This window comes from Schistocerca serialis, chromosome 7, assembly GCF_023864345.2.
Source record: "Schistocerca serialis cubense isolate TAMUIC-IGC-003099 chromosome 7, iqSchSeri2.2, whole genome shotgun sequence".
NCBI lineage: Eukaryota > Metazoa > Arthropoda > Insecta > Orthoptera > Acrididae > Schistocerca > Schistocerca serialis.
In genome coordinates, this window is record NC_064644.1 from 610,823,971 (window position 1) to 610,837,554 (window position 13,584).

Genomic DNA, 13,584 nt, shown 5'->3' on the forward strand with positions numbered 1-13,584 from the left:
AACCCTCTATATACTCCTTCCACCTTTCTGCTTTCCCTTCTTTGCTTAGAACTGGATTTCCATCTGAGCTCTTGATATTCATTCAAGTCGTTCTCTTAACTCCAAAGGTCTCTTTAATTTTCCTGTAGGCAGTATCTATCTTACCCCTAGTGAGATAGGCCTCTACATCCTTACATTTGTCCTTTGGCCGTCCCTGCCTAGCCATTTTGCACTTCCTGTCGATCTCATTTTTGAGACGTTTGTATTCCTTTTTGCCTGCTTCATTTACTGCATTTTTATATTTTCTCCTTTCATCAATTAAATTCAATATTTCTTCTGTTACCCAAGGATTTCTACCAGCCCTCGTCTTTTTACCTGCTTCATCGTTTGCTGCCTTCACTACTTCATCCCTGAGAGCTACCCATTCTTCTTTTACTGTATTTCTTTCCCCCATTCCTGTCAATTGTTCCCTTATGCTCTCCCTGAAACTCTGTACAACCTCTGGTTCTTTCAATTTATCCAGGTCCCATCTCCTTAAATTCCCACCTTTTTGCAGTTTCTTCAGTTTTAATCTACAGGTCATAACCAATAGATTGTGGTCAGAGTCCACATCTGCCCCTGGAAATGTCTTACAATTTACAACCTGGTTCCTAAATCTCTGTCTTACCATTATATGATCTGTCTGATACCTTTTAGTATCTCCAGGGTTCTTCCATGTATACAACCTTCTTTCATGATTCTTAAACCAAGTGTTAGTTATGATTATGTTGTGCTCTGTGCAAAATTCTACCAGGCGGCTTCCTCTTTCATTTCTTAGCCCCAATCGATATTCACCTACTATGTTTCCTTCTCGCCCTTTTCCTACACTCGAATTCCAGTCTCCCATGACTATTAAATTTTCGTCTCCCTTCACAATCTGAATAATTTCTTTTATTTCATCATACATTTCTTCAATTTCTTCGTCATCTGCAGAGCCAGTTGGCATATAAACTTGTACTACTGTAGTAGGTGTGGGCTTCGTATCTATCTTGGCCACAATAATGCGTTCACTATGCTGTTTGCAGTAGCTTACCCGCATTCCTATTTTCCTATTCATTATTAAACCTACACCTGCATTACCCCTATTTGATTTTGTGTTTATAACCCTGTAGTCACCTGACCAGAAGTCTTGTTCCTCCTGCCACCGAACTTCACTAATTCCCACTATATCTAACTTCAACCTATCCATTTCCCTTTTTAAATTTTCTAACCTACCTGCCCGATTAAGGGATCTGACATTCCACGCTCCGATCCGTAGAACGCCAGTTTTCTTTCTCCTGATAACGACATCCTCTTGAGTAGTCCCCGCCCGGTGATCCGAATGGGGGACTATATTACCTCCGGAATATTTTACCCAAGAGGACGCCATCATCATTTAATCATACAGTAAAGCTGCATGCCCTCGGGAAAAATTACGGCTGTAGTTTCCCCTTGCTTTCAGCCGTTCGCAGTACCAGCACAGCAAGGCCGTTTTGGTTATTGTTACAAGGCCAGATCAGTCAATCATCCAGACTGTTGCCCTTGCAACTACTGAAAAGGCTGCTGCCCCTCTTCAGGAACCACACGTTTGTCTGGCCTCTCAACAGATACCCCTCCGTTGTGGTTGCACCTATGGTACAGCTATCTGTATCGCTGAGGCACGCAAGCCTCCCCACCGACGGCAAGGTCCATGGTTCATCGGGGGGCAAGTCATAATATGTGCATATTGAGGAATTGCAGCGTTAGTGATTCGTTTGACAAGGTCATCGGCTATCAGCTGGCTCTCAGAAGACCAGTCTATTTTCACTCTGCAGGCGATAAATGTGCTGAGTTTAGAGGTGGACAGAGTCTGCAACATTCGTGCTAGGTTATAACCGTACCGCCCTTCCAATACATACATTGGAGGCGTGCAGGAAGCTGGAAGGACGAATCGACGGGTTGCTGTTCATGTGGGGCACAATGTATCGGTGGCGTGTCGCTGCTTTCACTTCTGGTCTGCGGGACGTCCCCATACCTGTAGATCAGGTTCCGGACGTCCGTGTAATGTAGACACGCGCATTGTGCGACCAGTGATGGTCGGCAAAGCGCCATCCAGGCGCAACATTCTGGCACATACTGCATATGTTGTGTCTCCAGGGACTTCTGGAAACCGTCTCAACGCAGCTGGATTAAGATGACGTATGCCTCTGACCAGGCTAACACGGACACCACGACGCCACCAAGTATGGTCCCTCTGGTGCCACGAAAAAAACCATTGGGGAGTGGAGTGGCACTGTGGTGTCATCAGCGATAAGTGTGGGTTCTGTCTCGAGTGATGGACGTACACATGTATGGCGTAGACCTGGTGAGCTGCCTGTTCCCGAGTGCGTTCGCCCGAGACACGCAGGTCTGACTGCAGGCTTCATGGGGTTGGAGGGGCCAAGGGAGGAGAATCACGTTCGCGCTCACTGTTGGTGTTTCTTGAGGGTAAGATGAGCAGCACGTGCTACCCTGAACACGTTGTCTACCTGCTACCACCATTTCCTTGGCAGAAAAATTATGTACTTTCTCAGCAGGAAAATGTGGCTGATGCAGCTTAATGTGCTCTTTGTGGTGTACAACATCTGCTCTGGCCAGCAAAATCAACAGATCCTTCCCCTGCTGAAGACTTATGGGACATGATGAATCAGGATGCTTGGGACGTTCTATCACAGGGCGCCTTTCGGCAGCTTTACGATAAGAAATGAATCTATGTGGGTTCAGAGAGACTTTCAAATCTCAAACATTTACGATGTGTGCATTCAGACGGAGGCGACGAATGAAAATTTATGCCAAGACCAGGGTTCGTAACCAGAGTCTCCTGCTGACTAGGCAGATGCGCTAATCAGTACGCCACCCTGGCACAGTGGCTTTGCTCAGCTGCACAAGCCTCCCTCCTCACTCCAAATTCCCATTCACGCCTCGGCCCACTTGGTATTCCCATAAAATCGAACAGCATTACAGAAGCTGTCCAACAGCATTGGAATAGCACCTCAGCGTCGAAAGAAACGGGCCTTCATGCATGAAACCTAGGCATACGTGGTTTAATCAAATGAAAGTATACGGTTCCAGGTACCTTATCAAGTCTCAAACATCTGTCGCCTTCAGGGGGTGTACTAAGTGTACTACCGAGTGAGGTGGCTCAGTGGTTCAAACCCGCATCCGACATCCTGATTTAGGTTTTCCGTTAGCGTCAATTGGGCCGGCCGGTGTGGCCGAGCGGGTCTAGGCTCTTGAGTCTGGAACCGAGTGACCACTACGGTCACAGGTTCGAATCCTGCCTCGGGCTTGGATGTGTATGATATCCTTAGGTCAATTAGGTTTAAGTAGTTCTAAGTTCTAGGGGACTGATGACCTCAGATGTGGTCCCATAGTGCTCAGAGCCATTTGAACGATTTGATTTTTAGCGTCAATTGGAATTTTGATTTACGAGGGAGATGGGCTACGATAGTCGGTTCAATTGTGCGAAGCCACTGTCGCAGAATGGCGGCAGTTAATGCATCTACCTAGCGAACAGGAAACCGGACCTTCGAACGAATTTATGCAGCTATCTTCAGTCTGCATATATACGCCCGTAATGATAGTTTGTATGCGAGAATAAATGGTTGCGTTGCCGCCAGAGGCGGCGCGAATGTTTAGGCAGTCTTTACTGCGACATGTGTGTCTCATTTGGTCTGAATTTGCTATCAAGTACTCCTACAATGACGAACTACCTGTCATATCTCTTGTCAATGGAACGAGTTTTTCCTTGAGGGTGATGCATTCTTTTTCCAGCAGTTAAATTTATATCAATATTCTTCGAATAATTTAAGTACTATACAGATTAAATGCGTTTCGAATTCAGAAAACAAATAGAAAGAAAGACTTAGCAAAGCGGTGCGTTTTCGACTAGAATATCCGTCCCGGAACTAGGCACTTGCAGATCACCCCGAGGCCGCGCAGCCCGCCGGAGCTAAGGGCTTCGATTGCCCTGCCTCGTAGTGTTACTACCACGAGTGCACCACAACAGTGCAGGAGGCCAGCGCCGGCTGCCACGTGGTGCGTTTCAGTCTGCCGTGGGTCGGTGCACTCACATGTGAAAGGTAGTGGCGCGAAACGCAGCAGCAGGCGCCTCCGGTCGGTGTGCGCAAAGGATGAAAACAGTCGAAAGTAATCTAATATTTTCGTATAGAACGTACGGCAGACCTTTTTATCTGCCTAATAGCTGAACAGCCAGGAATAACATAAATCTTTCGCAAGTTCATAAAATAACAGTAAAACCGGGTGGTATTTCCGGATCGACTGTATTCCGTACTGAGAGTGCAATAAAATCTGCAGTATCTCTAGATGTGAGTAGGTATATTGATACTCGAAGAAAAAGATACAAATGAAAACGGGAATTTCGAAGTTTGACAAAAAGTTAGTGCTTAGACGCATAAAAGGTTGTAGTTAACTAAAACATTTGGGTTGCATTAAAAAAGTATTGATATAATCAATCAACCTTAAACAGAATAAGAGGTGAAATATTGCAGTCAGTTTCGACCTGAAAGACTGGTAAATAATATACCCTTATTCTTATCAATTGAAGCCAAAAAGAGGTGTATTACTGTTAATAATGTAATTGAACTATAAAGTTCCAATTAATGAAATGTAAAGCCAATATGAAAGCTGCTAACTTTTTATATTAGCGGTTAAACTCCGTTAACATTTCTCAAATTTATACAGTTCAAATAAAACACTACATTTTCACTGTAAAAATAATATATTCATGTTTATAAATACCTAAAAGTAAAAATACTTCCTTAACATCTTCAGTGTCACGCTCTAATTTTAAGCTATTTAAGTATAAGAAAAATAGCGTTACTAAAATAAACATTCAAAAAATAAAAGTTAAAAGATAAATCTTAAAGTTAGAATCATGTAGCTTTGTGTAAAATGGACTCGCTGTGTGCCGAGCGCAGTAGTCTTGTAGTACGTCAAAACTTGGGTTTCACAAAACCATGCGCAAGAACATACTTCGCTGCACTTGAACGGAATTATTAGACAGAAAGTACCTACAATTACTTTTGTACAGTGCATGTTGGCGATCTGGATGAAGAGTGTTAATGATGAAGGCTCAGTAAGAGCTGCAAATAAAAAACGTGTGGGAGGTGGCCAGTAGTAGTATTCTCGGTCGTATTAAGGCGAGCGGTCGGAACTGAAACCATGGCGGCGACACGGAGGTACCCGCACACGGGCGCGCTCGGAGTCTGCGTCGATACGTGACACGATACACTAACGATCAGGTGTTGCCAAAATTAATTTCGGAGTTTGCTTAACAACTTTGCGGCTGCAGGATTCTACACGGGCCAACATAGCTCCAATTCATCGGCGACGATATTTTTCGTTACACAGGCGGAACAGTTTCACAACTTGTACGATATTTTATTCTTTATCTCGGAACGCTTTTCTGTTTTCAAAATAAAATGTGTATCCCTAGCATCTATAAACTTTGAGGCTGTACACATTTTATTTTCAGTCAAAATTATCAGTGGGTCTGTTTTTCGACAGAGTGAAGTAAAAGAATGTTTTGCTTCAAAATTTATCGTGACGTTAGCTTTTATTCTTTTGCACAGTACCTGACAAGAATTTTCTTTCGGAAAGTACTCTACATATTCTAAATTATTGTGCACAGTGATGGAAATGTGGCGACGTGTCGCAGGTACGGCCAGGAGGAGGAGGACCGGCAGTGGGACTCTGGGGGGTTCTACACGACGCCGCGCGACCTGTACGAGAACCGCGTGAACGAGCGGCGGTCGCGCGCGGCGCGCGGCGGCGGCTACACGCCGCAGGACGCGGACGCGTACGGCGCCAAGCCGGGCCGCTTCCGGCGCTCCATCGAGGACTACCACTACTACGACGCCGCCTCCGCCGCCGCCGCCGACGCCGACGCCGGCGCAGACGCCGCCTACACGGCGCCGCCACCGCGCGCCAAGCACCGACACCAGCTGCCACCCACGCCGGTACCTCAGCCGCCGCACTTTGCCCTCTCTCGTCTCTGTCTCGCATTTCCTTTAACTTGCCTCCGCATTAACGTTCTCCTGATACTTTACATAGCTAGCAAAACTATATGTACAGTGCACGTACAGTGGCTCGACAAATATATGGAACAAACACAAAACACATTGCCGTGCCTAGATGTAGGAAAGCTGTTGGCATTCAAACCATCTTCCAGTCGTCACTGCATGCGTAAATACAGGTATTGTATGACTGTCGAGGGAATCTTCCTACAGAACCGTGGAAAAAATTGTAAATTTGTGGTAAGTTCCTGTGGGACCAAACTGCTGAGGTTAAACACTATTTAATCTAACTTAATTTAACTTAATTTAACTTACACACAGACACACACACACACACACACACACACACACACACACACACGTGCCGCGGGAGGGCTCAAACATCCGACGGGAGGAGCCGCGCGAACCGTGGCAAGGGGCCTGAGGCCACGCGGGTTCACAGTGTAGCAAAAATAGTGGAAAATACCCGAGAGACGACCACTAAAGCTCAGTATCATTGAGATCTGGTGACTGGTGCCAGAGGAGATGCGACAGTTCGTCCTCACGGTGTCAAATCCAGACCTGAACGATGTGAGCTGTGTCACAAGTGGTCCTTTTGTCCTCGAGCACATCATCATTGGGGAATAAATATTGGGCCACGGAAAGAAAGGAGGATTAAGTTTAACGTTTCGTCGACATCGGAGCCATTAGAGACGGATCGCCAGCTCGGGTTGCGGCAATGACGGGGAAGGAAATCGGCAGTGACTTTTCGAGGGAATCATCCCGGTATTTGCTTGAACCGGTTTCCGGAAATCACGGGACATCTAACTCCAGATGGCCGGACGCGGATTTGAATCGTCGCCTTCCTCAATGCGAGTCCAGTGTGCTATTCACTGCACCACCTCGCACAGTCATTTTGCCATGGGATGTACCTGAGGAGGCTAAATGGTGACATGATACTTGACAGTAATGCAACCGTGCAGAGGAACCATTGGGCCCACGGATATTACGACATTGCTGTCCATATCATCACCGAACCCATGGCATGTTTCATTCCTGGGACGCAAAATCGCCCAGAAGTTGAAACAGTGTGAAACAAGAGTCATCCGACGAAACGGCATTCCTCCATTGCTTCATATTCCAGGTTTTATGGCTTCGACGCCGCGTTTTGCTGTTACGAGCATTTACGCCACTGATGACTGATTTTGGAACTGCAGCTCGCCCAGTTGTTCCTTGCTTATGGAGCTCCCTCCCTGTCCTTTTGGTGCTGACAGAGTTCGCGAGTGATTTCTGCAGCTGCCCTCCTGTTATCTTCCGTCAGAACCTTCTTCAGTGATCGTCCGGCACGATCGCTGAAGACACACATTCGCCCACGTCCGACTTTGTGGACATGTTTTTCCTCTTTCCCTGTAAGTAGTATAAATCTTCGATATGGCGTCTCCCGAAACACCAGACACTGTGGCTCCCTTCGCTGCGGAAGCTCTCACCACACGAGCGCCAGCAATTTGCGCTAGTTCGAAATCGCTTAGCTTCGACACAAGTTGCTCACAACTGCACAGAGCACTGCTCTGATCGCGAATGACACTTGCGACGTATTGAGGACAATACACAGGCGCCGTTCGTGGTTCAGTAAAACAGCAGCAACTGCACACTTGGCTAACATCTAAATTTATGTTCAAGCATGCATTTCTCAAGTATACTATGTGATCAAATGTACCCGGACACCTTTAAATAGACATTAACGCGGGCTGTGTCCACACTTCGCCTTTAAGGCCACTTGAACTCTGTTTGGGACACTTCCATGTAGGTATCTCAATGTCTGGGGATGAATGGCAGCCCTGTCTTCCACAAGAGAGAAAATCACGGAAGATAGTGGTTTCTTCAAATTTATTTATGCTTGACGTTACAGATTATTATCTCATAAACTAAATTAAGTCATACAATTCACACTTTCGACCATAATTATTTTCTCTTGGTACGTAACTAGAAAGGAATGCCAATACTGCAAGGATGCTAGTACTAAAACTACTTTCCACCACAACATGACTATAGTAAAACCCTTAGCCAAGTACCCAACTGCTAGTACCCTTGCTAGTACTAAAGGATCTGTTCTGTTTTCGTTCCTTCATTAGGGTGCACTGAAATCGTAGACGCCTGTTTCGGCTACTGGACCCACCCTCCTCCTAGCCCTCGTCTGCTGTGTTCCTTCGACTCAGGGCAGCACGTTGGCAGCGTTTCCACTGCAACAAGCGAGTCCACGATTCAGTGTAGCGCCTCAGAGTCCATATTTTCGTGATCACTTGCACCAGCATAATGTAGACAGAGCTCTCAGCGTGCTGACATGTGGCTGTAATGCTGTCTAGCGGCGATATCGGGATGCTGACATGTGTTTCAATACCTCGTGAAGTCTTCCCCAACCTAACTGAGTGCTGCGGCTGCAGTATCTTCTAACAAGGGGAGACCACGACATTGGGATTACAGATTAACTTCAAACTTTGTACACCTTTAGTAGGCCATTAAAACAACATAACGTGCAACTAGTAAGTTGCACTACTCTAGCAGTTCCGAGAAAGTCGGAAGATTAGCTTTACGCGACTATTATATATGTGATATACCTGTTCATAGGTGCCAGACGTTAGAGTTCACGGTCGTCAAGGGATTAGGCTTCGAGCATGGAAAGACGGATGTGTATGAAGCGGCGGTTTGACTCTCGCTCAAACTTAGTTTTAACCTACATTTTTTCGTCACTGTCCATGGTATATAATTTATATGACATTCGAGATGTAATATAATTTAAAAAAAGACACTTGTATTTGCATGAAGTCTTAGTGAATTTCATGTTATTTGACTACTTAATATTTTTAATTAAATTTAGTTATTAAAACAAACATATTTAAAGCTATCGACAAGTTAATGAAGAAACGCATAGAGTTTCCCTGAAAATGTAAGCCTGTCATCTTCTGCGAAATCCCTTATACATGCAATGTGGTAAGTTACCTGGAACTACTTTGCACCTCGACACTTCGAGCTACAGACACACAGGCAGACTACATTTGGCAGTTAACCTGCGTAGGGGTGAGACGTTGCTAATAACGAATAGTGTAGATGCAAATTTTTTGAATATCACAGAATTTACACATGTACTACAAAAATGAAAGTTTTTGAGCAGGAGTCGAACCGTCGGCTAATGCGCGTGTATCTTAGGAAGCTCGCTTCACCGCCGTGAACTCTAACGTCCGGCCCCTACGCACAGGTACAACAGTTACATAATTTTCTCGCAATTGCCAGAGTAGTGCACGTTACTACTTGCGCATTGTGTTGATGTAATGGCCTGCTGAAGGTGTACAAAGCCTGAAGTAAATCCGTGATCCCAGCGTCGTGGCCTCCCCATGTAAGATGCGCCATGTTAACTCGTTCCTCAGTGTCGCTTTGGGATACAGCGTCTGTAGTGTCCGACGGCCATTACCCACTGCGTCTTTGTAGAGCGGACAGTGCGACGTGGAGTGCCAACTCTGTCGCAGGCGCAAATATCATTCATCTTGAGACACAAACGAATTACAGATACTGACTGCGAGTGGGCACTTATTTAAATCGGTGGAGATAGCTGAAAATTTGTGCCGACCGAGATTCGAAAGCAGGTCAGCTGCTTACAAAGGCAGCTGCTCTGACCGCTATGCCATCCAGACACAGTGGACATCGCAACTGTACGGTCTACCGTAGCGAGCCTCCCGTCCGATACAAATTCTCAACTTATCCACACCCTACTAACGTACTGCCCTTGTACATTATCCTCAGTACCCGCGTCATTTCACCGATTCCCGTAAGAGTTCGAGTCTTGCGTGTAACCACACTGAAGAGATCACTGGTCGTCCTCGCCTTAACTATACATATGTGATGTCAGTCCACACGATGGGGTAAGAAATCTCATTTTTAGTCTGTCCGTGATATTAACGATAGATTCGTATGGTCTCCTGCTTGTGGCTGAAGTGTCCCATTCATTTGGCCACCTTAGAATATGTGATTTTGTATTAATGCTTTCGCCATATCTTACGATATGCCCATTTTTCGTACGCTCTGATTGTTTTCAAGAAAAGTTTGAATTGCCAATTTGCGATGGTTACAGTTTTGCTCATCACATTTGTACTTTTTCTGCCTTCTGTATACTAATTGCAAAATTACGACATTCCTCCTGAAATACCCCTAAATATTTCGTTACTGCGCTTCTTCTAATGATAGCATCGTTCAATTTTATCTTAAAATTTCTTGATGGATTCCCTTTCACCAGGGCTTACGTTGTTTTGTGAGGTGCTAGTGAAATTTTACTCCTCTACACCATTAGTCAAGTCCATGGAGCATTGCATTACATTTGTCTTCTATAATTCTTCTGGAGTCACAGCTTACAACAGACAACACGACATATAAAAATGTTATTTAATATCTGTAGTATGCGCTCCATTGTTATAACCCAAAACTGTGGACCACACACTGATCCCTGCAGACAGCCCTTTTGTTATTATCTTGTTTATTTACTCTCCAGGGCGTACTAGAGATGCATGTCTTCCGTGTCAATAATGACTCAGACGGGCGTACACGCCTCTGGACACTCCCGACCAAAGTAGGGCGGCCTCCGTAGGTTGGCGGAAGCGCAAGTTGACCACCGTCCCTAGAGCCCACATACAACTAGTATCTCCGTATTAACTGCGTCTTTAGTTATCTTAACTTTTCTTCTCCCGTGTGCGTAAGGTCTCATTCCTTGCAGCAGTCGGTGATCTTGTTAGCTCTTGCATAATAGCTTTTCAGATCTCTTGTGCTGAGAACGTTCAGAAGGCAAACTAGTCTGTATGATTTGGGTAACATCGAATTCTTGCCTTGGCCTCCAATAATGATCACCACCTCAGCATTCTTCCACACTACAGGGACCCTTCATTGCAAGAGACACTCGTTGTAAATTTCGTGCAAGTAAACAACTAAATCGCACCGTAAGGCTTGTCTTACTTCAACGGCGGTCCCATTCAGCCCTGGATATTTTTTATTTTGCAGTCTTAAAATTGCCTACTTTCTTGTGGTGCGAAGGCGTACACAAGTTTTTCGTTTCTATAGTCTCCCCGTAGCATTTTTCGTAACCTAAGCTGATCTGCCGTCTCGTATTCTTCCTCCTCGCCAAGAGGTTTCCATTATCAGAGCAGCTGACTGTTCCCAACTTTCTGCTACGGTCCCATTATTTCTTTGGTGCATGTGCATGACGGGTAGCGATCATATTTCCTCTCAGACTATTTTGTATGGTACTAGCAAGGCGTCCGTTCTAAGTTGGTATCCGCGAATTGTTTCCATCATCTCAATTTTGTTTTCCATAACAGTTCCTTAAAAAGTTGTTTAACGTGCCTGCGTCTATGCAGCCTCCAGATTCTTTCTTCCTGGACCATGCTGCCCTAGTACAGCTTCCTGGCTCTTCTTGTTTCACATCGTCATTTTTGCAGCGTCTCGGCCCAGATGCAAGGTACACCTCTAGAAGGACCTTTCGTGATAGGTACTGTCGCCTCCTGTGCTCTGTATATGGCAAATGTGAGCGCTTGCGTTTTCACATTCACACCATCTTCCAACGATGGTCTTCTCAGTTCTTCTTATTTAACCATCTTGATGTTGTATTTGGGCCTTACTCGCACGTTTTCCGTGCTGTCTTGGATTTCCATTCCGGTGGTAGCATAGTGTATAATATTGTGACCACTCGATGTCATTCCACTCCCAACTTTCCACCCTTGCCAACGGCGCACCGCTGCTGTAATTGCTATAGTGAAGTCTATATTTCACGTTGTTCCGAATCTCCCTTCGTAAGTTGGCTAAATACCTGTAAGTTGAGTTTCATAATGGGTTCTTCCAGTTGCCTTCCACATTCATGTGTGAGACAGCTGTGTCACAATACTGACTTACCATCACAAGAGGCCTGATTCGTCCTCGTTGATTAATGTCCTTCAGCAACAGCAGGTATTCGTCGATCTCATCACTAAATTGGGAACGCTTGGAAAGCAAAATCCAACTCTCCATTCTGGTGAATGTTCCCACACAGATTACGTGCTCTGAATAATACCATGATATTTTTGTCCATGTCATGTTCGTGATAAATACAATTATTGTTGCCATATGACGTCGCCATTGGATTGGCGACTTTTCTTGCTTTCCTGTACCATTCTTGGAGACATAGTACATCTAACTTTAACTCTTCTAGCAGTTTTCTAGCCTCATTAAATACGCTGGCATTTCTCGTAGCTTTCGGCTGTCGTATTGTTATGCACATTAGGGGTGATGGGTATATATTAGATAATCTGGCCATACTCGTCTGTAATCCCATGCTGTTCAACCATGGGTCATTCTTCTAGCAGAAACCTGTTTCAGCCGGCCGAAGTGGCCGTGCGGTTAAAGGCGCTGCAGTCTGGAACCGCAAGACCGCTACGGTCGCAGGTTCGAATCCTGCCTCGGGCATGGATGTTTGTGATGTCCTTAGGATAGTTAGGTTTAACTAGTTCTAAGTTCTAGGGGACTAATGACCTCAGCAGTTGAGTCCCATAGTGCTCAGAGCCATTTGAACCATTTTTGAAACCTGTTTCATTAAGTTCTCCAGTTTTCTACTTCCTTTGGCTGATTGTTCACTTTCATTTGTGTTCTATTCTATGGAACCAGGAACAGGCAAAGTAATATGCCCTCCTATTGGATACATATTCCTTATCTGGTGGTTTAACAATGCAGTAAGCATCATCGACTCTTCTGGCCTTCTGAGAAGCTAGTAAAGTTGAACTGGGGTCTGGGGGCTGGAGCGAAGCTGGCGTTTTAACTCATCTCACAGGTGTTCCATTGGCCTTACGTTCGAACTTGGAACAAGCTAGTGTACTTCAGGAACGTTACGGTCCAAGAACCATTGCTTCACAAATGGTGCTTTATAACAAGTTGCATTGTCGTGTTAATACAAACAATCATTGCTTCAGAACTGTTTCTCTATGATACACAGCACACAATACCATAAAATGATTGCTATTTTTTAATTCCAGTCTCGGATGACAATGTTTATTTGTAATAAGTTTATTAATTTCGGTCAGTACTGACCATCTTCAGACTTAGGAAGTAAAAACACTTACACATAGCCTAAATTACAGAACACTCCCAATTATACAAATGTAAAGCAGAAAACAACAATAAAGTAGCTGTAAAACACATCCATACTGGAATAAAATTGTTTGGTATTACACATATCACATTTGATATAATTGGCTATCCACACTATGAAGGGTGCATTTCTGTAGACGGTTACTTGGACATGTATACGTCAACTATACAGTACAAGTGAGGTGATTATTATTTTGTGTATTACATCGTCTTCCATTCATGTGATACTATCTCTCCATCTGATCCTACAGTCATAATCTGTGTGTTAATACATGACTATGTAGCTCCCAATGCTTACATGATTGCTGGAGACCGTATTCTGTGTGATAGCCCGAAGCTAGCTGCTCTTGTTAAAAAGTCGTGTTCTGTGAGCAGCTGCTGCGTTTTTGTCCTGGCC

General features: G+C 44.9%; 1 protein-coding gene across 1 annotated transcript in view; it reads left to right on the forward strand.

The window, feature by feature from the left end:
- Positions 1-13,584, forward strand: part of LOC126413293 (phorbol ester/diacylglycerol-binding protein unc-13-like) — a 184,988-nt gene that overhangs the window by 152,592 nt on the left and 18,812 nt on the right. Inside the window, exon 8 of the mRNA XM_050083193.1 lies at positions 5,696-5,798. Coding sequence (XP_049939150.1) covers positions 5,696-5,798 — 103 coding nt within the window. The remainder of the gene's footprint in view (positions 1-5,695; positions 5,799-13,584) is intronic.